Source organism: Drosophila ananassae, chromosome XL (genome assembly GCF_017639315.1).
Source record: "Drosophila ananassae strain 14024-0371.13 chromosome XL, ASM1763931v2, whole genome shotgun sequence".
Lineage (NCBI taxonomy): Eukaryota > Metazoa > Arthropoda > Insecta > Diptera > Drosophilidae > Drosophila > Drosophila ananassae.
In genome coordinates, this window is record NC_057931.1 from 3,664,183 (window position 1) to 3,691,406 (window position 27,224).

The 27,224-nt window shown below is 34.3% G+C and overlaps 2 protein-coding genes across 4 annotated transcripts; one reads left to right on the forward strand and one right to left on the reverse strand.

Annotated features, from left to right (window-relative positions):
• The first annotated feature begins 232 nt into the window (after window positions 1–232).
• On the forward strand, window positions 233–7,360 carry LOC6504072 (1-acyl-sn-glycerol-3-phosphate acyltransferase alpha). 2 transcript variants are annotated; one of them, XM_014905692.3, is made up of 4 exons: window positions 233–526; window positions 1,895–2,275; window positions 4,691–4,824; window positions 5,115–7,360. In XM_014905692.3, exons 2-4 carry the CDS (start codon window positions 2,094–2,096, stop codon window positions 5,792–5,794), a joined length of 996 nt encoding a protein of 331 aa, XP_014761178.1. In that variant the 5' UTR covers window positions 233–526; window positions 1,895–2,093; the 3' UTR covers window positions 5,795–7,360. The 2 variants fall into 2 exon arrangements, with proteins under 2 accessions (XP_014761178.1, XP_001964119.1); XM_001964083.4 differs by having other exon boundaries at window positions 233–395.
• Window positions 7,361–8,066: 706 nt separating this feature from the next.
• LOC6503582 lies at window positions 8,067–20,637 on the reverse strand. Of its 2 annotated transcripts, none has more exons than XM_044716711.1 (5): window positions 20,457–20,637; window positions 18,211–18,662; window positions 11,358–11,506; window positions 10,847–10,927; window positions 8,067–10,776 (listed from the first exon to the last, which is right to left on the reverse strand). In XM_044716711.1, exons 2-5 carry the CDS (start codon window positions 18,611–18,613, stop codon window positions 10,648–10,650), a joined length of 762 nt encoding a protein of 253 aa, XP_044572646.1. In that variant the 5' UTR covers window positions 18,614–18,662; window positions 20,457–20,637; the 3' UTR covers window positions 8,067–10,647. The 2 variants fall into 2 exon arrangements, with proteins under 2 accessions (XP_044572646.1, XP_001964120.2); XM_001964084.4 differs by having other exon boundaries at window positions 18,211–18,809.
• Window positions 20,638–27,224: the final 6,587 nt, after the last annotated feature.

Consider the following 27,224-nt stretch of genomic DNA (forward strand, 5'->3'; position numbering starts at 1 on the left):
GAGATGATAAATTTGAAATATTTAAATAAAACCTATCGATTATGACTATCGATTACAAAATAAACACCATCTCTAGCCAGATCTGCCGATTTAGCTTTTTTATTGCCAGATCTAGCGACTAAAAGTATTGTAATCGATAGTTGCCAGGAACATCACTGATCTTGGTGTGACCAAACAGAAAATACCATAAAAAACATCGATACATAGTATTTTAGCGGGAAAAATACTAGCGCTATAAATCGATATAAAGCCTCCCGCCTGGCTTAAAACTTGGCCAACCCCCAAAATTCTCGGCAATTTTAATTTCGCCGCCTCGACTCTCTCCGGCGCTTTGTTATTTTTTTTTTTATTCCTGCTGCCCCCGTCACGGAGGCGACACAATCATCACACACAACGTACGAATCGAATCAAAACAAATACGGCAGTACACACGGAACGACTATAGCGCCGAGTGCCGGACAAATGCAAAAAATAAAATAAATAAAAACGGGGAAAAACGGATAAATGTGAAATACAATAGAAAAACGTAATGCCTTTAAAAAAAAATGCATAAATAGAATGCCCAAATAGAAGCCAAAAAAAAAAGAAAAATCAAGACAAAAACTATTAAGTGAAAGAGAAACGAGAATCGGGAAGAAACACATTGAGATTTTTGTGCTTTTTGTTGTTGTTCATGTTGTGTGTGTTGTACCGCAATTGTATTATATTGAAATTGCTTTATTTAATTGTATAGACGCGACGCTTGCAACAAAAAAAAAAATAAAAGAACCATTTATTTATGTTTATTATTATTATTATTATTTTTTTTTATTATTTTATTTATGTGTGCAGTTTAATGTGCCGTGCGGGTGTGTGTGGTTTTTGTTGCTATTATCCTTGGCGTGTCTCTCTCACCCACTCTCTCTCCATCTCTCTCTCTCGGTTCAACCCCCTTGTAGTTTATTTTCTTAGTTTTTTGTTGTTTTGTTGCTTTATTTTGTTTTCGTGCCAGATGTCTTGTCGAATAATATTTTCTTTGCTTTTTTTTGTTTTTTGCAAAAAAAAAAAAAAAAAAAGGGTAGCCCAGTGACAGGCATTTATAAATCATTTATTTTTCCATCAATAATTGATCAAGTGATATCCTACTCTATTTGTCCCGTTATCTTTTTGTTGTTGCTGTTTCTCTTTCTGTTATGTGCCCATTTCGCATTCTCTATGCAAATGCAGGTCTCTTCTTCTTCACCTTCTTGTTCGCCCGTCTGCTGGGCGCAAATTTAAATTGATTTTTTTCTCTCTGTGTGTGTTGGTTTAGTTTGTGTTTGTTAGTGTTGGTGTTGTTGCGGTTTGTTGCACTCGCGTAATTGTTAATAAAAAAAAAAAAGCAGAAATAACAAAAAGACAAAATACACAATAAGATATAAGAACAATAAGAAAAAGCAACAAACACCGCTCTCTGCATTCCTAGCATCCTCTCCCGCATCCTCTCTCTCGCTCTCTCATTGTTTCAAAACACAACAAAACAACAAGAGAGCGGTGCTTCTCAAACATTTACCGTTAACTTGTATATCCTTTGTAGTTTTTTTTTTATTATTTTGTTTTTAGTTTTTATTTAGAAAAAGTCAAGTTTTTAAAACTAAAGTTATTAATAAAACATTTATTTAAATATTTTCTATAATTTAAAAATAAAAATAATATTTAAAACTGTTCAAAAAACAGAACAGTACAGTGCTTCTCAAACTGTAGTCCTTAACCCTTGAATGGCCGGCTTTTTAAACAAAATCTCTTAACTAAATAATATTAAATATAGTAATAATAACTCTAACAAAAAAATATATTTTTTATAAAAACAGTAATTTTTTAATATTTTTAGAATATATTACTTATTTTATATTATTTTTAATCTTTACCTTTTCAGAATTTAAAAAAATATCGTATTCTCACTCAAAAACTCTAAAAGACTGCAATCTGCCTTAATCAAAGGATAAATATCAAACAAAAAGGACGAAGAAAACAGACCAGTGACGAAAGAAAAGTGTCTCATAGATTGATTTCAAAATTTTTGAAATCAAAAATCGGAAATCGGAACCAAAACAGACAACAGGAATTGAACAAAAATGAGTTCGTTTATCGAACTTTTGGGACTTTTCCTGCTCCTGATGCTGCCATTTCTCTACGAAACGAATCACATATTTCGTTACTACTTCAAATTCCTCATCTACTATGGGATAGTGTCCTTTAACTCGATTGTCCTTATTCCGGCCTTCCTAACACGTCCCTGCGATGTTCGCAATCTATTGTGAGTATTTTTTGGGGAATTATTTATGTTTTTTTATAATATTTTTTATTTCTTTTTAGTATTATTACGTTAAATCATAAAAATCAGAATATTCTACAGAGTTTAAGGAGCAGAAAATAGGTGTTTTAGGAAGAAGACTCTTTTTTTTGTAAAACAAATATTTAAAAAGTTGAAAAATGACTACAAATTGTACAAATTTAAAATAAGAGCTTTAATTAATGCAAATTACACTTGTTTTACAAAATACAGCACTTGACACGTTTAACCCAGTTTAACCTGCAAAAACCCCGTAACTTTTAAAGCCCATAAAAATAATATTTAAAGTGCAGGTGCTTAGGTTTTTTTTTGACAAACAAACTTGCAGTTTGCTGATAAAGAAATCAAACATTATATTGATTAAAAGGCTGTTAACATGACTAGTTGTTCGAAATCCAGAAATTGTCGCTATTAATAATGGATATTGGACAGGGGAGTGAATGTAATTGGTATTACCTTCATGACTGCTACCTTTTTTTCCCATTCTAGCCCTTTGAAGCTGACTGACTAACTTGTTAATTTTTAATGCTGTATTTGTGGCAAGGCGGCTCACTCAATGACACATTCAACATTAATTGGCTATCAATATTAACACGAAGCCCAAAATAAAAGAAAAATAATCGAAAGGACCCTCAATGCAGGTGGCAGGAAAATGCAATTTTCCAGGACGGGTCTGGTTTTTTTTGTTGTTTTTTTTTTTTTAATGAAAGATGACCTTTGAAACGAAGCAGCCTAGAAGGCCAGAAGTAGGGGTTTTTTTCCTCCCCCTCCCATCCAATAATAACCATATATCGATAAACCAATTAGTTGATAAGTGATTTTTTCGATATTAATTTATTGCTCGATAAAAATTAGTTTTATTCTCTCAACCTCCTCTATCTAAAGAATATTGTTTGTATGACTTTCTGACGTCGTACTCTGATTATCTCAGAATTATTTTTTTTTTAAAACAACCGATAAGATACATTTTCGATGCACAATTACGGATAATTGTTGCCTAGGGTCGTTTCTTAAAGGCAACATTTAAATGCCGATTAGATCACTAAGGCAAAGGTTAAATTAAACTAAAAGGTTTAAAGTATTTCTTATATTTTATAGAAAATTAAAGAAGGAATGAAAGGAATATAAATCAGTTCAGGATGTCATTAGGGGGTTTTGGGTTACATTTTTATGGGATTTTTTTTGTTTTTTTTTTGCTAAAGCCTCTAGTCAAGGACGGCGTCAAAAAGGGGGTAGTCTGGGGTTCGGGGGCTGCTACAATTCGACACGTGTGGCAGCTGAAGAGCCAAGGGAGCTGTTGCACGCCAATGGGAGTAGCAATTGGAGAAACCGGCTAAATAAGTCACTGAAAAAAATTCTTTAAACTGAACAATAAAGGTATAGATATTTCAGAGCTTTGATTATATTTTTGTGGAAGTTTTAGAGCGAAAGATAGAGCTATTTAATTTTTATTGAATTTTTAAATAATTTTTTAATCAAAAAATATTGATTTTTAAATATTTTGTTGTGAATTAACTTAATTTTTAGTTGGAAAATAAAAAAAGAAAAGATTTAAAGATCATATCTAGTTTTTTTTTTTATTTTTTTCTTTGAGAGTAGAGTTCAAAACCTATTTTTGTAAAGATTTTTTTAAGAATGTTTTTTTTTATTATTAATATTATTTTCTCAACTGTAAGCTAAATATGCATAGCTTCTTAGACCGAAAAGTAACTTGATATATTTAAAAAAAAACCCTTTAAATAATTATTCTCTCAGCCTGACCTATTAAATTACTAGAGATTAGAATTATTTTTTTTTTTTTTAACATGTATCCCCATTGCGGTTTAGTTTAAATAGCTCTGCTGCGGTTAATGCACCTGCCAGCTCAAATGACATTTATTTGCATTAGAGAATCATGAATATTTGATTAAAGGGTTGATTAAGAGGGTTGTACTGACGACAGGTCACCTGAATCAATTATGTTTAGTTTCAACTATTTAATGCAGTTTATCGATCGGGGGGAAAAATAAAAGAAAAAGAAAAAAAACTAGTACCCTGATGTATAATTTATTCGTCGCACGGGACTGTAATTACGTGTCATGCCCACATATGGTATTATATATACTACTACCCTAGATATATGAGAAAAAAAGGGGGGGTTTCGGGAGAAATCAAAGCTATACGCCTCGTTGGGCGTTTCTCGGCTCGTTATACGGACTCAGAAACTGCCTTTGTTTTGGGCTTTCGATTAATGATCAGTGTGGGAATTGAACTCAATTAGACTTGATTCAAAGTCTGGCCCTCAATTCATTTGGCTAATTAAATAGCCGGCTATATGTTCAATTGATTTTCTGTATAATGTTTCATTTTAATAATGGCTAGTGGTTCCATTTTTTTCAGATGGGCTAGCACTTGGTGCCATCGCATCTCCACGCTGATCGGCCTGCGCTGGGAGCTGCGCGGCAAGGAGCACCTGGCCAAGGACCAGGCCTGCATCATTGTGGCCAATCATCAGAGCTCCCTGGACGTCCTGGGTAGGATATGGTTTTCTTTTCTACTATTTCTTGTTGTATTTTTATTCCCGATTCCTCGCCTTCCTTACCTTTTCTTCCTATGCCTTTCTAATAAGCTTTTCTTTATATTGTCCGGGCTACTTTCCTTCAAACTCCTTTCATATTCATATTCTACTATCTACTTTCTTCCTAGAGGGTACTTACTCCTTTCTTCTCCCTAAGAAATAGAAAGAAAGCTAAGAAAAATCAGTCATATTTTTGCTTAAATCCACTTTTTATACCATAATAATACCCATTATTTTATTTTCCAGGCATGTTCGACATCTGGCATGTGATGAACAAGTGCACGGTGGTGGCCAAACGGGAGCTGTTCTACGCGTGGCCCTTCGGCCTGGCCGCCTGGCTGGCGGGTCTCATCTTCATCGACCGGGTGCGGGGCGAGAAGGCGCGCGAGACCCTGAACGAGGTGAATAGGAAGATCAAGCGGCAGAGGATCAAGCTCTGGGTCTTCCCGGAGGGCACACGACGCAACACCGGGGAACTGCATCCGTTTAAGAAGGGCGCCTTCCACATGGCCATCGACCAGCAGATACCAATCCTTCCGGTGGTGTTCAGCTCGTATGGGACATTCCTCAACGACAAGAAGAAGATCCTGAACGCTGGCAGGATAGTGATAACCACATTGCCCCCGGTTAGTACCGAGGGTCTGACCAAAGACGACATCGATGTCCTCATGGAGCGAGTACGGGTCCAGATGACGGAGACTTTCAAGTCGACGTCAGCGGAGGCGTTGCAAAAATACAAGCCCCTCAAGAGTCGGGGCTCGGGGTCCATAACACGCGAGGAGGCGGCTGGAGCTGGAGGAGTGTTGAGTGTCTCGGCGCCTCTGCCGGATGCGGCTTCTGTGGCAGCTGCCGCCGCGGTGGCGAACAGTCCGAGTGGCTACAGTCCAGCGGCAGCCAAGGCGCCCACCATGCTTAAGACGCTCTAGGTGGCACAACCTACACACTACACCCATCACACACAACTCATCCACACACCCACAAAAAACCATCACGGGCGTAGCTGGAATACCATATTTGGGGTTTCAATTAAAAATTTGTAATTTTTAAAATTTTCAGTTTAGTTTTTACCCTTTTTTCCAATGGGTATATATTTTGTATTTTAATTTATGTTTAAATTATGTAGAAAGTATTTATTTTAAATCATTTTTTAATCCATAAAGTGAGTTTGAAAACAAAAAACTATTCAAAATTGGTTGAAAACTATTCAACTTAGAATTTCTTTTTGTTTTTACAAGCCAAAGTTAATGAAAAAAGGATACTAGTCTAATTTAAAAGTTATTTATGAGTTTTTATTATTTTATATTAAGAAGAAAAGGAAAAAAAATATATGTTTCAAGGGAATAAAAAGTAAAAAAAAAGTTTCAAGTGAAAAATAGTTTTATAATTTGTAATTTTCATTGATAAAAATGTATAAAAATTTAGGAATTCATTTTTTGAATTAGTTGGCAAACAAAAAGAGCTAATTTCTTAACTTTTAAAACAATTTTTTGATTATTTTTGAGAAAAAAAGAAAATGAAAAGAAATTTAAGGGAAACAGTTTTATATATTTCTAAATTTTGTCACTAAATTTCTTCTTAAAAAATAGGTTTCTAGCTACACCCAAAAAGATATATATATAAAAATTCAAAAAACCATAAACACCACTCACATCCACATCCCAGTAGTTTGGCTAATTCAGGCACCAATTGAGTATTAGGAGCAGCAACAACCAAATTGCGACCGTCGACTGTCAGACTTTAACTTCTTCTTAGGCAACGCATACCAAAAAAAAAATATATATATATATAAATTTAAAAAAAATTACATAAATAAATCAAAGACATCAAATTTAATCAACACTGTGCAGCAGGGTTATGGAAAAAAGAACTCATCTAACGCGAAATGGTTTGGATTATTGTTGTGTAAACTATAGCTAGAGCTTAGATATAGATTGTAAATTGGTCTCTTGGAAAACGTTGCTGCAATAGTATTAAAAAAAAAAAAATAATAAAACAAAAGGTGTATAAAAAGTAATGGAATAATCCAAACCAATTCGATATTTTGTTGCCGTGTGCAATAATTAGTTTATTAAACCAAAAATACCTATAAATAATATACATATATTATATATAAAAAATAAAAGTATCTAACAGTAATGCGTATTCAGAACGATAAATAATCGATTTTTTACAATCGATTTTATCGAAGGATATGTATTAAATTTTACTAGACATTCCCTAACTAGGTTAGGGCCTTAAACACACTCCCTTTTTCCCAAAAAAAATCAAAAAAAATAGAATTAGATCGGTTTCGATATCGTTATCGATTTATTTATTTTAATTTTTTTTTTTTTTTTTTTTGTATCACCTCATGGCATCTAAGGAATTTAAGGGATCTTTAAACTAATATATAACACACACACACACACCTATTTATGTATTGTAATCGAGTATATATATTGTGAATTGTAATACCATCAGTCTGGTAAAGTGTTAAACTTAACTATTGTAAATACGATGCAAGAGATTGCGAGCGATGCGGTTTACTTTAAAGTCAAATCAAAAGACAACCTAAGAAAAAAATCTGAAAAAAAAACAAAACAATTTAATACAAATATAATAAATATTTTTTTTCAAAAAATAAGCATTGGTTTTTATTTTGCATTAGGGGTTAATGGGGGACTATGGGTTAGTTTCATATCGCTAAGTGGTTTCTTATCGAAAGAAATACGGATTTGTGGCGATTTGGTTCTCAAGTACTTGACTACTTTGCATTTGAAATTTGGAGAGAATATTAAATGTTATAGGAGATTTGTTTAATCGATTTCTAATCGATATATTGAAGACATACATATATCGAAGAATTAGAATCTTGACTAGAATATCTTATCTTCTCCGAGAGCACATCTTATCGGTGTGATTAATAGCTTCCTGGCCGATTTTATTGGTGCACCAGCACCGCGCTTCCCCCCCTAAAAATAGGAAACATTAAAGCATAAACAATGCACACAAATCTTATCGATAATATACTTATGCAATCATCGATTGCAGCTAACATGCCGACCATGATAATCTATTTTCGTCACCCGATCTCAGATAAAGACCCCGAGAGACCTTCAACGGGTTCACTGTTCATGGTCTGATATTATATATATATTTTTTATATTTCGGGAGTTCCTCAATAAAAAATCTATAGTCATGGAATAAATAAAAAACGTGTTATTGTTTTTAAGCTATTGTGAAAATATTTGTATATTTTTTGTTAAAATTTTTCCTGGTATTTAGAATTATTATTATAAAGTATGCATTACATGATTTTTGGATTTGCCTCTTTCTAAATTATTATTTTAAACATTTTTTAATGACAGTTTTGTTTTAATTTTGGTTTTTGTTTTTTTTTTATGATCATTAATTAGTTGAAGGTTGTTTTTTAACATTTTTTTTTTACTTGGTTTTGGATTACGTTTGAAAATTGTCAAGTTATTAATAGCATTATTTTTCGACTTTGGTTTTGAGGTTTGAAGAAATTGAAAATATTTCCTGTTCTATATTAATAAATGTCAGTAATAAAGTTTGCCCCGTTTTTCTATTGGCAGGATATCTAGACTTAACTCCAATACATCCTGCCAAAATAGGCTAATTCTTTTTCGAGAAATCCTTTTTGGATGGCATAGCGCTTAAGCTTAGGGGAAAAGTTTTTCGGTTGTCTTACAACACTGGCTATCTAAAAAACTAAAACTTAACAAAACTGGTCATCAACTGAAATATTAACTGTATTATTCTCTAAATAGTTATCGTTATCGTTAGATATTTATCGTTAATTATCGATATCGTTAGTTATTAATTAAAGCCAATTTGCATTTTTGTCAATTGATTTTATTTTTAAAATGTTAAGCGCGCTTTTCGATCTGTTCTTTGTTGTTTTGTTAGTTTTTTAATTAAAATTTGTCGTTTTTCTTATCAGATACTTGGATTGATGTATATATATATTCTTTATATCTGTTATGGATCAGTTTTGTATATGTATATACTTGTATGTGTGCGGGTGTATATACGCTTGCATAATTGGTCAGATGTTGTGGCAAATTGAATTGTACATTCAGTTAATTAGTTATTTTCATTCCCCATTCGATTTCTCTACTTGATTTTTAATAGTCTCTTTTTTTTTTACCATCCATATATGTATATCGATTTATTTGTAATCATTTTTTTTCTGTTTGTTGCAATCGATTATTATTTACATTGTTTTTTTTTTTGTATTTTTTTTAAAGCAAACAAAATTTCACAGCCGTACTCCTCTTTTTCCTCTCGGATTATATATTCCCGCATTTTATATATGATTTTTGGTTTTTCTTCAGTTTTGTTAGTGATTTGGAGAAAAATGTATCGATATCTTATCGATTACAATCGCTTCGATTTGACTTGAGTTTTAGAGTTTGGTTTGCTGGTCCTGCTATATCTCTAAAATTAATTTCTACTTTTTTTTTTAAAGGGCTTCTATATAGAAAGAGACGGAGATGGCTTCAGAGTCTTTTAGCCTAAATTTGAAACGAGATCTATTCCTAAACATATATTTCATATATCGTATATATCTATTTAAGCTTTCGCTTTCTTTTTTGCTGATTATGCAATCGATTTATTCAGAGAAATGTGTGATAAATTAAAAACTTATCCAGCGACAAAAAATAATATCTTTTTGGGTTACCTTGGGCACAATTTATTTTTATTTTTTCAACAAAACATAACTGTTTAATTAACTAGTTTTAAGTTGTTGTTTAATCTTGATTATATTACCTACTTGATATATAGAATTTGATTCAATATGATTGAATTCTGTGATGTGAAAGTGAGTTTTGATGTGTCTTGTGTGTGTCTTTTAAATTTTTTACTTTATGTTTTTATTTCTTTTTTTTTTATAGTCTACGATAAAATTAGCACCAATGCAGGAGATAATGTTTTTAGAATATTTGGAAAAAATGTTGCCAAGATATGTGTTATTTACTACAGTTTCCAAAAATCGCGATTTCTATCCTTTAATATTCTCTTCTAATGTGATATGCGAAAAAATGTGATGCAGTGACGTGATTTTAAATTAAAATTCAATTTTTTTAACTTAATTTTCAAAAAAAAAAAACATACACTTAAGTTTCTATTAGAAGTTTCCTTCATTTAGTTAGCTAAACACTAATCAACAAGTTTTTTGATCCAATACACAGAGCTATATACTCTTATGTACAATATTTGCTTACACGGATTTTTATATCCTTAAATATATATATATTTTTTCATTTTTCTTTAATATTTTACTTTTCATAGAGTCTTAGAAGCTAGAGACTGTCTTATACGTTTGCTTGATGAGTTTCTTCTGGTTTCTTGGTGTTGCTTAATTTTATTTCTATATATTATTTAATTATATATTTTCTGCTGGCTCTATCGATTCGGTTTCGGATTCGGATCACATTGAAAGTATTCGAAAATGTTTTTTTGAAATTGCTTTGGGGCATTTTTTGTGTTAATATATATTATATATTTTAATTTAAACATTATCATTTCGCATTTTGAAATTATTATTATTGTTCCTATATAAGTCTGAGGGGATATAAGTGAAAACCTATGCCTTTTTGTTTATCTTTCCTAATGAAAAAAAAAAAAATTAAACAATAAACTAACTGCTTTTAGTTTATTACACTGTAATAATTTTTTTCTAGATTTTTCTTAGAGAGTTTCTACTTGCTTTAGGAGCAACAACAAAAATTGAGGTTATTGGTATTTCCAACTCTGGCTATTGTTTTACTTGGAGTTATAAATTCAAAAAGCTATTGCCCAGAAATCCGAACATTATGGTGGAAACGGCCAGCGGTGTCGCGAGTCGCACATTCGAGGCTGTACTGTTCCCGGCCAATATTTCCGCTCTCTTCCTCATTCGTTCCTATGGATTAAGATTTATTTTTAAGATTCAATTACTATTTTATTGAATACTTATAAAAATAAACAAATACCTGATACAATTTATCTTCGCCGGGCGGATCCAGGCACTCGAACTCGCAGCAACGCTCTCCAACACGAAAGTTTTTGCAAAACTATGTAATGAAATTAAATATTAATAATATTTTAAATATTTTTTATTGGAAAAAAATAATAATAGGATTTTAAGGGCTTAATTTAGTTTATTTTTTCTAATTTTCATATCTTTATAAAATAGATGCTTAAAAGATATTATCGTCACCTACGTGGACAGCCGTCTACAGTGACACAAATCAGTGAAAAAGTTCTAAGAAATGCTTTTTTTTCGTTACTTACAAAAATATTTTTAAATACAGGTTTAAAAATTATGTTTTAAAGATTAGATTTCAAAATAGTTATAGTTTAATTTTATATTTCTTTCGTAACAAGTTTTTTTTAAGTTTTTAAATGTTAAAAAAGGCTATAAAAAATTCTTATAAATTGATTTACTTATTTTCTTTAATAAATGTTGATATAAAATAATACTAGGATTAAAACATAACTCACATAGGGCGGATCACAGTAGATGGCCTTGCACCAAAGTGGCTCGGAATGGTAACAAACACAGAGGCTACAGACTCCGGGACCTGGAACATAGAGCATTCCATGGTTCACCTTGTTGCCCTGAAAGTCAACGCAATCCTCCTCCAGAGCAGCTGCAAAAAAAAAAAACAAAATTGTTGAAAATATATATATAGATTTTTTATTTCAATATTAAGTCGATGCTCCACTTTAATCCGGCTAGTCCGGCGCTTGATCCCTATCAAATGGAATGACTTTTGGGGTCATTCGGAATCAAAATCTAGTCTAGAGCCAGATAATACGTGTTCAGCTTGGTTGTATCACCCAAGGTTAGATTATTAATTCTGATTCTTGAACTATTTAACTTTTTTCTGTTAGTTTAATGAATGAAATTTTAATTAGAGTTAAAAGGGGGGAATATATTACATTTAATATTACATTTTTAGAGGAAGGAATAGGGGAATCTTTGGATCTGTAAGATATATGGGGTCAGAGTAAGGGAGCTTTTCAAAAAAGCTCTGCAACCTAATGGCACAAAAATGTTGCAAGTGACGTAGGTTGCAGGTTCGAGGCTCGAACCGAAAGGTTCGGAGAGGAGGCAGCCCACATCCGAACGGATACGGACACGAAATACGGATGCGGTTTGGGTGCGAGCTTTAATGGGTCGCGTGCTGCACGCCAAGAAATAAAAATACTACAAGAATCTACCGGAATGAGACACCAAGGATTCAAGAATAATTATACTTTATATAAAAAAAAAAGCCGTTAGACTAAATAAATAGTTGGGAATTATAAGCAGAGATATGAATAAATTAAATTGATAATTTAAAAGAAGAGTAGTGGAATAATATGTGAATTTAAACAAATTAAATAAAGTCTATTAGATAAAATACCCACTAAAAATACCAAAATTTTTAAATATTTTCAAAGAGATTAAAGAATTGAGAATTATAAGTGTATTTTTTGAGCAAATTGTATTTAAAGACTATTTTTTGTGGAAAAATATATAGATATTAAGGTAATATTATTAAATAATAATTTGAAAAACATAAAACATAACTTAAATGATCAAAAATTAACTTAAAACATCAAAAAAATAATTATTTTAGTTTAAAAATTAATTTATTGAAAACAATTTTTCTCTCAGTGTCTTTTAGGCACATTACTTTCGTCGCCTTTCTTTTGAACTTTTTGTTTTTGTTGCCACAACAACAAATAGAATGCCAGATAAAAATGGAAAAAAAGGGTAACAGTGTAAAAGTGGGCGCGGCGCCATTTGGGCGGATGCTGCAGTTGTTTGTTCACTTTGTTTGTTTGCTTTTCCTTGCAACGCCTTAACCCCCGGCATCTCTCCACTCCCCCATCATGGCACCTCCTTCGTCCTTTTGCCATTTTCGCCATCGCCATGTCGCCATGTCTATCTGGCTTTTCCGCCATTTCCCACGATTTTCCGCCATTGCGGTTATTATTCGCACGTGCACGTGCTTTTCGTGTGCCGGTTTTTCCTCCCCCTCTGGCTTTCTCTACTACTTTCTCTACTTTCTCCTCCCCCCCATCAGTTTTCATCCTTTCATTTCGCTTTTTGTTCGCTGCATTTTTCTCTTTCTTTTTTTTAAGATCGCTGAATAATTAAAAGCAAGCGTTCAACTTTCGTGCGCCAGCTGTCGCCCAAACAATTTAGCTCTGTCCTGGGTCAAAGTTTAGCAGGCCACGCCCCCTCATGTCCCTGTGCCACCCCCTTTGCCACCTGTCTTTCTCACGGCCCTCACCTCAGGCCCCACCTGCCTCATCCTCTCCTCCTCATCTTCCTTCCTTCTCCTTTTCCAATTTAACGTTCGTCCTTCTCAGTGAATGCCCTACACTGTCATATTATTTTTAATTCTTTTAATTTTAACTAATAAATAAATATCTTTTATTTTAAACTCTAAACTATTTATTAAATTAATATAAAATGTAAATAAAATTTTAATCAATTTTTCATATTTTTTTTTATAACTTCTCTCTGTGTAAATTGCATTTCAGAGCCTCTGCCTCTGAGGAAGAGGTCGCATTATTTTACAATTATGTTTATTACTTTTTAATGCCCGGCGCTTTTCATTTCCACCTGAACCGACTTTTTCGCCCAGAATCCATTCGACTGGCATGGGTGGTGGTTAGAAAGGGGGTCGGAAGGATGTTTTTTTTTTATTTTTCAAAGAGGAGGTTGGGAGGCTGAGAGACTGGGTGCCTGGGGTCTAAGGAAGTTTCATTTCCAGGGCCACAGCTCACTTATAAATAGCTTTTGTTGTGACATTTTACAAGGTGCCCCGTGCCCCGTGCCCCTTCCACACTTTTCGCAAATATTAAAAATAAAAATAATATTACTAAATATATAAAATGGCAGGCTAACTCAACTGTATAAAATTTCGATATAAAATTAAACCAATTTTCGACCAAAAGCCTTATAGCCTTTGTTCTATTTTCGAATAAAAATCAATTTATTTTTGTTTTTTTGTCATTTTTTTTCAATTAAATTGAAAATCAATTTTAAAAAATTGCACAAAATCACCTAATTAGGGCTTTATTTGTTTTCTGGTCTCTGGGAAGTAAATTAAAGCGATTGAGGGTGGTCTTTAACCAATCTTCTTTTAACCAATTTATTCTCAATGGCCATTCAATTCGATTTAATTTAGTTGATTTTCTTTCAGCATCACATATTTGCTCACATTTTGGTCTTTTGATTGCAATTTTCTGTCATTTATTTGCCATTTCGATGGCATTTCATTTCGTTATCTATTTTTGTTTTTCTTTCGAATGTTAAAAATAGTTTTGAATTCGAAATAAATCGAATTGAAATCTCACTTACTTCCTTGATGACCTTTTGGGAATTGAATTTCATTAAACTCATCATCACATCCATTATCATATTGATTATTAATTGAGAGCTAAAATATATTTTGATTATCTGGAGAGTTCAAAGGTCCTTGATTAACTTGACATTTGAATTTTCCTCAATTTTTTTTTGTTGTAATTTTTTTTGGAAGAGCAGGAAGTATAAAATATTAAATAATATGCATTGCCAATGTTGCAGCCTTGTTTCGAAACAGTTCATAAATGTTTAAGCATGGAAAAAGCATGCGGGAAAAGCATGAGGAAAGCATGCGGGAAAAGCATGAGGAGAAAAGCGGGAAGAAAGTAGGAAAACTGGCAGGGTCACGGCAGCAGAAGCAGAAGCAGCACTAGCAGCGTTGAGTGAGTGCGAGTGCAGCCATCAAGTTTTCCACTTTTGCTGCCTGCTTTGTGGCTCTCTTTCGCCACTCTATCCCTGAGCTACTTGTGTTTTCATACACATCGAGAAAATAGGGGTACTAAAGGTATTACATAGTTAATATGAAGAATCCATGAGAGAAATAATTTACATTTTAATATTTTAAATTGTTTGAAAAATATTAGTTTTGAGTTTGAAAAAAATATGTATTTCACCGTTAGTTAATTTACTTTTTTATATATAGTTTATATAGTTTACTTTAAAACTATACTTCCCTTAAAAATATCTTCTTTTCTATAGAAAAATATTATTTTTTTAATATTTCTTGAACTTTAAAGAGATTTTAAATAGTTTTGAAAGTGATATTTTCTTTAAAAAAATACTTAAAGCATATAAAATAAAGTAAAAATACTAAATATATTTTAATCTTTTTAAGTTACTTATTTTTTTTTAACCTAAACTTTTTTTTATGTAACTTTTTCTCTTCTTTCTACTTTTTTTTTATAATTAATATTTTAAATATTATCTTATTTTTCATTATTTATGTTTTTTTTGTAATATTTTATAATTCAACGTGTTTACCTAACGGAAGCAAAGATTATAAAACCATTTTGAAAGCTTTGGTCGCCACTTTCACCTGCCTTTCACTTCTGCCACCTGCTCTTAGCTGCCTTCTTCTATTTCTGTGTGACAACGTGTCGTATGCGTAATGCTAAAGACTTGAGAACGTGTGCGGCTTAGTAATTAGAAAAAAGCCAGGAAAATTCTATGAATTTTAAAGCATGTTTGAGTTAATACTTTTTTTTAAGGGTATAAGAAACATTCATAAATTTTAAATATTTTAAGGTAAAAATGCTTTAATTTTCTTATACTTTTTAGAATTTTTAAGAAACGAATTTTATATATTTATTTAATACTGTTAAATATATAATTAATGAAGCCAACTGCTCATTTCATGTCCCCAAAAGGGTCAAATTCTAGATGTCCTTAATATTTTAACACACTTTTCTGACTGTTAGCCTGGTCAACAGCCATTGTACTGTTTGGGCCAGAAATGGGGGTAACCATCGGGTGAGGAGGGGCATGGCTTGGGAAGTGCCCTTGTGGTGATTTGATTGACCGTAATCACCGCCTGCCGCCACCACCGACCGCCAGTCACCACACTTGCCACTCAACGGTCGATGGATTGCACCACCGCCTCTTAAAAAAAGGATAAATAGAAAAAAAAAAAAACAAGAAGAGCAAACAGCAGGCAGGCAGGCGGGCAGGCACTGTAATTAGCTAAAACGCAACGTTTTGGTCATCGATCGGCGCACTTTATGTAAGCCGTGTGCTTAGCTTGTGGCTTTAACCCACCAGTTGGGGTCTGAGAAGACCATTGTGCAATTAATTAACCCCACAATGGCCCACAAGTCCCCAAGATTGATGACGAGAGGAGGCCTCTCTCACCACCCAACATATCGTTCGATATTCATCTCGAGAGTTGTATCATCGCCTCATTCAAGTTCACACTTTACATGTTCCACTTTTGTTACGTTATTTCACTATTCTTCTATTCTTCTACACTCTATTCATCTATTGTGCTTTGTGTTCTCTAACAAATTCAAATTTGAAAAGGCGGGGGGGTGGGGGGTCCTGAGGCGGTCGGATGGGCTGTTTTATGGGACGTTGCATGTGCAAAGTCAAGGTTGTTGCCAACTTGCTAACAAACTCAAACTACTCAATAGAAAATGTACACAGAGAGAAACTAGGTTGTAGTTTACACTTTTTATAGAATATTTTATATGAGGAATATATTTGCAAATTTATATTTAAGCTATATTGCAAGAAAATGGAATTTTTATTGTGTTTTAAAAATAAAAAATGGGTACACTTTTAAACAATAGCTTTTTTAAACTATATTTTGTATTACTTAAACTTAATTCTTTTTATTTAAAATTGTATATGGGTTTTTTTTTTAAACCTCCCATGGGTCGTATACGTAATATTCCTCTCAGCATAACTCATACGCCCTGTGGTCTGCCTTGTCTTTTCAAATTTAATATAAAATTCATTATTTAAAAGCTAATAATTTTGTACAATTTAAACTTAATTCTTTTTATTTAAAAGTATATATGTTTCTTTATAAACTGCCCATGGGTCGTATACGTAATATTCCTCTACGTCCGATAACTCATACGCCCTGTGCTCTGCCTTTTCTTTTTTTTAATTTAATATAAAATTCCCCTTTAAAAGCTAATAATCTTAAGCTTCTTAATACATTTTTTTCCAGTGCATTCTAACCCTATTTCTTTTCTGTAACAATCTCAAGACTCTTCTCATGCCTTGGGCCATTGTTTATGACTCGACGACTCCAACTGGCACATAAAAGGAAAACAGAATCATCAAATTTGATTGAGTAGCCCAGCAAGGTAATGTAAGTAGTACAGTGAACGCCCCCACTAACAATCCTTATTTTTTGGTCTATAAATCGTATGGGATTTCTTTGGTTTGACTCTCGCCTGCAATAGGCAGATTTATGGCCGACTCACCGGCGCCTTTTTTCAATGGAGTGTGGGTCTCCCTTTTCTACTTTTCCTGCAACCTTCAATGTATGCAAATTGCGCAAAAAAAAAAAACAAAAAAAAACAGAAAAGAAAAGAATAATATTAGAACCCCGGACAGGCTGACATTGTTATGGGAAAATTTGTGACAGTTTCTGTTAGTGTGTGTGTGTGTATGTCGGAAAATTAATTTTCCGTCAAAGGTAATGGAACGCAAATGTTATTCTGGATAATCGCGTCATTCGAGGGCATTAAAACTGATTCGATTAAGGTGATGACTAAAAAAAAGAAAGAAGATTGGTAAGAGCAGGAATAGATGGCTAACGAGGAGATGCAAATGAATGGCAATCAGTTGGGGGTTGGGTTGGGGCTAGGGGTGCCATCAATTAGAGTGGACTTGTTTCAGATGAAAAATAATTCTACGATGTTCTATAAATTAAATAATTATCAGTCTTGTCTTGATTTCTAAAAAAAAAACATATATTGTATTATTTTTATATTTAAACATATTTTTTAAAACATTTTTTCTATATTTATTCTCTTAAAAATCAATAATTTTATTTATAAAACAGTCAACGTGTCGTATACGTAATATGGTCTCTTCATACGCCCTGTTGTTTGAGTTTTCTTTGCAAACTTAGTCTGTAAAGCCTGTTAGCCTTAGTCTGTTAGTGGGTTTTATATAATGCTTATAATTTTTAAGCACTTAAGCTTACAATTAAGAAATAAATATAAATTTAACCAAAATAATATATTTCTATATGTAATATTATTACTCATACGCCCTGCTGGCCCCATGGTCTACCCTTATATGGTTTATTAATTTAAAAATATACAACTTTTAAATAAAAAATTAATTTCTATTTAAGTTTTCTTTTATTTATTTTTACTTTGGTTCACCCGAAATTGAAAAAAAAAAAACAATTTGCAATTTGCTTTTTGGCCAATTCAAATTGAATTTTTCTTGACGCAATTTCTTTTTTCGGTTATGGCCTATTTCTGATTTCAGATTTCAGTTGGCTTTTGGTGAGAATCGAATGGTAATTACCTGAATAGGGCCAGAGGCAGCCCAGAAGGCAGAGAACCAACAGTAGCCGGCCGACATCGGACGTCATCGTTGGCAGCCACGCCCCCGGCTTTAGACGCCCATTTGTGGCGCCCATTTTCGAAAGGCACTGCAAGTGGGCCAGAAGTGTACTGAATAGTTGACGTCGCCATGTCGTGTCGTTTCCATTGATTGTTGTTGCAACATCAGTTCTTAATGTATTTTTTGCTATTTTTGTTGTTGTTGTTGTTATTGTTGTGTCTTGTGTTGCAATATCAGGCCTTGTTGTTGTTGTTATTATTTTGATTGGTGTTTGTAAGATTGTTGCTTTTGTTGTTGTTGCTGTTGCCGCTGTTGTTGTTATTTTTGTTGGGTTTTTGGGGCGCCACTTAGCTGCTTTTGTCATTGTCAGGCGTTGATTTTGAACTTGGCGGCGGCGACAACAATTGTGGGAGCTTCAAAATTGCAACAAAAATTTATATATATATATATCTGTCTATATATATTGCTTATTCTTGAGCTATTTTTCTTTCAGTGCTCTTCGCTGCTGGTGCTACTGCTACTGCTGCTGTTGCCACTTCTTCTTATTCTCTGTCCTTGCACTATTGGGTGGCATAAGAGTGTGTGTTTGAGAGTGTGTGTGTGTGTGTAGAACGGTAATAGATTATTGGAAATATTATTAGTTTAATATTCAAAATATTATTATTTAAATTATGAGCAAATATTATACTTTAAGATGCTCCAAGTGCTATAAAAAAATTCTTTAAGACACTTCCTTAAGGGATAATTATTAAAAAAGTAATTCGTTTATTTCTTTTTAAGCAAACAGGATTATTAGTTTTAGTATTAAAAAAAGAGTATTCATATTTTATATGTTTTTGAAATATTATTATTATTTTATTATTATTATTATTATTTATTTTATTTATTATTATTTTATAGTATATTTTTTATTATTTCCTTAAAAACTTAAAGTAGACTCTTAAAAAGTCCTCAAGTGTAAGCCTCTGTGGCTTTGTGGCAAAAGTTTTGAAGAATTTTGTCTACAGATAGTTTTCTTTCTTTCTTTTTTTTTTTTTTTGGCAGCACCTTTATATTCTTCTAGCAACCCCCCCCCCCCCCCCCCCCTTTAGTGTGTGTGTGATTTTATTTTACTGTTATTTTTTTGAGGGGGTGGTGAGTGGATCAGCTGCTCGGCAATTCCGTGTTTGGCATTCGAAATGCTTGTTTACAAAAGATACGTTGTAGTTTCTGCATTTCTTTTTTCTCCCAGATTGTCTTGCAGATGCGGATGAGCAGATTTTTGGCTCAAAGCAGTTGCCAAAAAATCACACACACACACACCACATACAAGCATACACCCACGCATAGGAGGGGTGCTTTGCTGTCTTTAATTTAAATTTTGTAAATTATTGGCGAAAAAGGACAAAGTTTGGAATTTCACTTTATGCCGCTTTATGGATTTTCCTTCCCGAACACACACACACTCGCACACATCCAAAGTTTCACACAAACAAACAAACACACACACACACAAACACAGAGATGTAAAGGGCACACGCATACGCGCATTGATTTTCCCTAGGATTCCTTTACCGTTTTTTCCTTATATTTTATTTTTTTTTTTCGCTTTTTTTTTGGCTATATTTCCATTCTATTGTTCCATTCAAGGCTCTTCGTTCTGCTACTTACAACTTCACGTAAAATGTTTAACATTTTTTTGACACCAACCACAAAAAAAATAACAACAAAAAAAATTGAATTTACTTTCACACGCAAGTCCTGGGAATACTTGAAAATAAAAATAATAATAACAAAAATAACAAAAAACAGAGAAAAAACGAGAAAAACAAAACAAAAACACACAGAAATTACACCGAACACGTTGCCGTTGAAATTCAAAGCAGAAACTTTTGGGTGATTTTCCCCAAACACTCTCTTTTCTGCCATTGCTCTCTCCCCCGCTCCCCACTCTCTCACCGTCGGTCACTCTCTCTCTATGTCCTTTGTCCTTTTTACTTCAGAGGTTTTTTTTTGTTTTTTATTTTTTTTGTTCAGTAGCAGCAATGTTTGCTTTCTACTGTTTGTTGTTGACTTTTCTGCTGCTGCAGCAGATTGCAAGGAAAATGGCAAATGCCAGGACGAAACACACAACAACAACAACAACAATAAACAAAAAGGACGAAGCAAGAACAAACTTGCTTGCAACCAAAAAAACAGACAAAAAATAAATAGAAATGTAAACAAACCCGAAAGGATCTCTCAGTCTAAGTCCGTTTATAGATTGCAGTTCTATGCTTTTTTTGGATTTTTGTTTTTTTTTTTGTTTTTTGGCTACTACTGCCGCTTCCGATTTCGTTTCCGATCCGGGTCCGGATCATCCGAGAGTCGAGAGCCAACTGTCGCGGCTGAGGCTGTGTTGCAACTGATTTTCTGGGATGTTGCGAGGCAACAGCCATACTAATGGCCACATTGCCGCACAACGTGTTGCAAGCTTTGGCTCGAAACGCAAACTTTCCAACTGTCAACTTGAAAGCTCGGCAAAGCTGAGAGGTTCTAGGCTCAGATCCTGGCGCGGAAAACTTTCCAACAGTCAAGCTTTTTATTCAAATAATGTGAGGAAATAAATATAAATAGCTTTAATAGCTAAACGATTAATGAGACATTAGAGCTTATCATTTACAAGAAGGTTCTGTGGCGCTGACAAAGCTTCCGACCCAGGGGGCGTATGGGTGATCTTTGGGTGATCCCCAATTACGCATACGCACAATTTTATGGGGGTACCCCCTGCAAAAATATCGAAAAAAGTAAAATCGACACAGAAGCAATATTTTAAATGAGGAAATACGCTAATAGGTTCGCTGATCACAGAATGGTATGGAGGTTATGGAGGAACCCCTTGCAAAATTTCGAAAAATTAAAAAGCGACATTAAAGCTTTATTTTGAATGGGGAATGGAGGCACTTCCCTCCCTGATCACAAAATGGCATATTATATCCCGATCGGATGAAAATTGACAGAGTTGTGGCTTCCGGAAGGGGGCGAACTGAGGAAAAGCGGAAAACCGCACTTTTATATGGAGGAACCCCTTGCAAAATTTCGAAAAATTAAAAAACGACATTTAAGCTTTATTTTGAATGAGGAATGGAGGAGCTTCCTTCCGTGATCACAAAATGGCATATTATATCCCGATCGGATGAAAATTGGCAGAGTTGTGGCTTCCGGAAGGGGGCGAACTGAGGAAAAGCGGAAAACCGCACTTTTATATGGAGGAACCCCTTGCAAAATTTCGAAAAATTAAAAAGCGACATTAAAGCTTTATTTTGAATAAGGAATGGAGGAGCTTCCTTCCCTGATCACAAAATGGCATATTATATCCCGATCGGATGAAAATTGGCAGAGTTGTGGCTTCCGGAAGGGGGCGAACTGAGGAAAAGCGGAAAACCGCACTTTTATATGGAGGAACCCCTTGCAAAATTTCGAAAAATTAAAAAACGACATTTAAGCTTTATTTTGAATGAGGAATGGAGGAGCTTCCTTCCCTGATCACAAAATGGCATATTATATCCCGATCGGATGAAAATTGGCAGAGTTGTGGCTTCCGGAAGGGGGCGAACTGAGGAAAAGCGGAAAACCGCACTTTTATATGGAGGAACCCCTTGCAAAATTTCGAAAAATTAAAAAGCGACATTAAAGCTTTATTTTGAATAAGGAATGGAGGAGCTTCCTTCCCTGATCACAAAATGGCATATTATATCCCGATCGGATGAAAATTGGCAGAGTTGTGGCTTCCGGAAGGGGGCGAACTGAGGAAAAGCGGGAAACCGCACTTTTATATAGGGGAACCCTTGCAAAATTTCGAAAAATTAAAAAACGACATTTAAGCCTTATTTTGAATGAGGAATGGAGGTACTTCCCTCCCTGATCATAAAATGGCATATTATATCCCGATCGGATGAAAATTGGCAGAGTTGTGGCTTCCGGAAGGGGGCGAACTGAGGAAAAGCGGAAAACCGCACTTTTATATGGAGGAACCCCTTGCAAAATTTCGAAAAATTAAAAAACGACATTTAAGCTTTATTTTGAATGAGGAATGGAGGAGCTTCCTTCCCTGATCACAAAATGGCATATTATATCCCGATCGGATGAAAATTGGCAGAGTTGTGGCTTCCGGAAGGGGGCGAACTGAGGAAAAGCGGAAAACCGCACTTTTATATGGAGGAACCCCTTGCAAAATTTCGAAAAATTAAAAAACGACATTTAAGCTTTATTTTGAATGAGGAATGGAGGAGCTTCCTTCCCTGATCACAAAATGGCATATTATATCCCGATCGGATGAAAATTGGCAGAGTTGTGGCTTCCGGAAGGGGGCGAACTGAGGAAAAGCGGAAAACCGCACTTTTATATGGAGGAACCCCTTGCAAAATTTCGAAAAATTAAAAAACGACATTTAAGCCTTATTTTGAATGAGGAATGGAGGTACTTCCCTCCCTGATCACAAAATGGCATATTATATCCCGATCGGATGAAAATTGGCAGAGTTGTGGCTTCCGGAAGGGGGCGAACTGAGGAAAAGCGGAAAACCGCACTTTTATATGGAGGAACCCCTTGCAAAATTTCGAAAAATTAAAAAACGACATTTAAGCTTTATTTTGAATGAGGAATGGAGGAGCTTCCTTCCCTGATCACAAAATGGCATATTATATCCCGATCGGATGAAAATTGGCAGAGTTGTGGCTTCCGGAAGGGGGCGAACTGAGGAAAAGCGGAAAACCGCACTTTTATATGGAGGAACCCCTTGCAAAATTTCGAAAAATTAAAAAGCGACATTAAAGCTTTATTTTGAATAAGGAATGGAGGAGCTTCCTTCCCTGATCACAAAATGGCATATTATATCCCGATCGGATGAAAATTGGCAGAGTTGTGGCTTCCGGAAGGGGGCGAACTGAGGAAAAGCGGAAAACCGCACTTTTATATGGAGGAACCCCTTGCAAAATTTCGAAAAATTAAAAAACGACATTTAAGCTTTATTTTGAATGAGGAATGGAGGAGCTTCCTTCCCTGATCACAAAATGGCATATTATATCCCGATCGGATGAAAATTGGCAGAGTTGTGGCTTCCGGAAGGGGGCGAACTGAGGAAAAGCGGAAAACCGCACTTTTATATGGAGGAACCCCTTGCAAAATTTCGAAAAATTAAAAAGCGACATTAAAGCTTTATTTTGAATAAGGAATGGAGGAGCTTCCTTCCCTGATCACAAAATGGCATATTATATCCCGATCGGATGAAAATTGGCAGAGTTGTGGCTTCCGGAAGGGGGCGAACTGAGGAAAAGCGGGAAACCGCACTTTTATATAGGGGAACCCTTGCAAAATTTCGAAAAATTAAAAAACGACATTTAAGCCTTATTTTGAATGAGGAATGGAGGTACTTCCCTCCCTGATCATAAAATGGCATATTATATCCCGATCGGATGAAAATTGGCAGAGTTGTGGCTTCCGGAAGGGGGCGAACTGAGGAAAAGCGGAAAACCGCACTTTTATATGGAGGAACCCCTTGCAAAATTTCGAAAAATTAAAAAACGACATTTAAGCTTTATTTTGAATGAGGAATGGAGGAGCTTCCTTCCCTGATCACAAAATGGCATATTATATCCCGATCGGATGAAAATTGGCAGAGTTGTGGCTTCCGGAAGGGGGCGAACTGAGGAAAAGCGGAAAACCGCACTTTTATATGGAGGAACCCCTTGCAAAATTTCGAAAAATTAAAAAACGACATTTAAGCTTTATTTTGAATGAGGAATGGAGGAGCTTCCTTCCCTGATCACAAAATGGCATATTATATCCCGATCGGATGAAAATTGGCAGAGTTGTGGCTTCCGGAAGGGGGCGAACTGAGGAAAAGCGGAAAACCGCACTTTTATATGGAGGAACCCCTTGCAAAATTTCGAAAAATTAAAAAACGACATTTAAGCCTTATTTTGAATGAGGAATGGAGGTACTTCCCTCCCTGATCACAAAATGGCATATTATATCCCGATCGGATGAAAATTGGCAGAGTTGTGGCTTCCGGAAGGGGGCGAACTGAGGAAAAGCGGAAAACCGCACTTTTATATGGAGGAACCCCTTGCAAAATTTCGAAAAATTAAAAAACGACATTTAAGCTTTATTTTGAATGAGGAATGGAGGAGCTTCCTTCCCTGATCACAAAATGGCATATTATATCCCGATCGGATGAAAATTGGCAGAGATATGCGCATCGGAAGGAAGCCAACTGTGGTTTTCGCGAAATGACCCACTTTTGTGGGGGTTCTCCTTGTAAATATATCGAAAATATCGAAGTAAAATTGACACAGAAGCAATATTTTAAATGAGGAAATACGCTAAAAGGTTCGCTGATCACAGAATGGTATTTTATTTTGCGATCGGATGTGTATTGGCAGAGATATGCGCATCGGAATGAGCCAACTGTGGTTTTCTGTGTGGATTTTACTTTTTTCGATATTTTTACAAGGGGTACCCCCATTCAAGTGGGGTATTCAGGCGCATCGGAATTGAGCCAACTGTGGTTTTCTGTGTGGATTTTACTTTTTTCGATATTTTTACAAGGGGTACCCCCATTCAAGTGGGGTATTCAGGCAGTTCAAATGAAATATAAAATACTTAAACATTAGAAAATACTTACGTGGTTTTGGCAATCCCCCTTTTTGGTTGAAACTTCCCCCATAAATAATATCGACAACGTTTTTTAATAAGTAGTTTGGAAATGATTTTATTTCAATATATTTCATATTCATTCATTAGTTCATATTTTCTGCTTTTATACTTTTACACAAAAATACTTGTGTGAGAGTTGTTTGTTTCAGTGTGTTTCGCGTGTCGCTGTTTTGTTTGTTCTTTGTTGGTTTGTCTCGTAGGTTGCCTGGAATTTGTGTTTTTGTTTGTTTTTCTGTTGTTTTACCTTTTGTATGGGTGTGGGTGTGGGAGAGTCCTGTCTATGCCAGTTATGTGTGTTAGTGTTTAGTGTGTGTTAGTATGTGGTTGTATATGCATGCCATTAATCTGAGTTGGACATAATTAAGTGTTAAATACAAGTTGAGTTATCTCATTTAAATATTTGTTTACCATTTAAATGCATTTTCGGAAAAGTTTCATTGAATTTCTCATTTTTTTTTATTTGTTTATTTCGTTTAGGGGTGATCCAGCAATATTTAATTTTTCTTGTAGTTTCCATTTTATAGAATAGGGAGTGCCAAGAGCTTTTTACATCTATCTTTTCATTGGGACTTTTATTCTTTGTTTAGGTGTATAATATCAACTATTTTTATTACTTCACCACTTGGGCTTGTATACATAGAATTTGCTTTCGCTTTTCTTTGGTTTTTTCTTTGTTTCTTTTTTTCTTTGTTTATTTTCCATTTCGATCAAATGACATCGATTATAAACTTTGTTTTTTTTTTGGAGGGGGGGTTTATTAATTATTTGGTATTTGGAAGGGGAAAAGGAACTGATTGCTGTGTTCTGCCATGTGCTAGAATTTCATTAATTTACACTTATTACTCTTGCTCTTCGGCTAGATAACTTTGATGCTGGGCTAACATTTCAGATCCAGATCTAGATCTAGAATCTAGATCTTGTTCATTATTTTTCAACGTTTCAGTTTCGGTTTCGGTCTCTGTAACTGAGTGTGTGTCTGTGTGTGTATATCCTTTTGTCATCTAGTGGGAGTTGCTTGCACTCTGATTCCTTACAAATTAGAACTATTTGTATATAATATATATGATTCTATTTGGTATATGTATATATATTTCTTTCATTGACATAAAATTTGAAAATATACTATATAGCATGACGATGCCCCTGCAAAATAAAGAAATCCAACTGGATATATAGTATAGTTTATTTAATTTTTTTTTTTTATAATAATATTGTTTTTTATTTATTTTTATTTTTATATTTTTTTTTTTGCAAGGGCATCTCCAGCTTCGGCTTGCCAAAGCTTTTGAATCATTCTCATCTTTAATTGTGTGTGTGATTTAATATTTAATAATTTTTTTTATTGCAATTTCTTTCAGAAAGAAATTTGCGCTTTTTTTTTTGTTTTTGAGACAAACAAAACAAAAAAAACATTTTCAGTACACTGAAGAGCAAGCGGCCAGGCTTATAATATTTATTTGTATAAGTTTTATATAACTCTTTTTTTTCCTTAGCACTTTAATTTAAATATTATTTTATTGGTTTTGTGTGTGGGTATTTGTTCTTGTTGTTTCTGTTGTTGTTTGAAGAGAGCATCTAAGCTTCGGCCTGCCGAAGTATGCCGTTCAAGGATCTTGCACTTTCCATTTTTAAAATTTCTTTTTTTTCCCAACTAGTAGAAGGGTATTTTTTTGAGGCTTTGTATATTAAAATTGTAGTCTTTGTAAGTTGTGTGTGTTCTTGGAGTAAAGGCTTTGTCAGTTTCAGGAGGGTCGCTAGTCAACATTTTGTATATAGTTTTGGAGAAGAATTCTTGTTCTTGTTTAGATGGCCAAGGCTTTCAAAGGTTAAGCATTTTTTGAGGGGTGTTTGTCGGGGTGAGGGGATTATTTAACAGGAGCGTGGTCCATTTTCGGTGGTTGGATGCCTTGTCTGGACATTTGATAAATTTTGCAAAAGAGTTCAAGTGCTAGAAAAGTGATTTTCTTTACCATTTTGTCACGGTAGCCAAAACTATAGCATACATTTTTGGGCAACCCTTTTGCTTTTCTTGTGGCCGTATGCGTGAGTGGTTCTATACGTGTATGAGTGTGTGTGTGTGGGAGACTGGGTTGGTGTGGAAACCGTTTTGGAAGTTTTATCTTTAGATTATTTTTTTCCTGCTCGAGTTGTAAGTCACGTAGAAAAGTATAAAGTAAGATGCATGCGGTTCACCATATTCTTGCCCCTATATATATTTCTATATATGCTTCTGATCTTGATCGGTAGAGTCGACAGGTAGTTTTGGTTTAGACCTACGAGATTGAACTGCGCACTAAGAC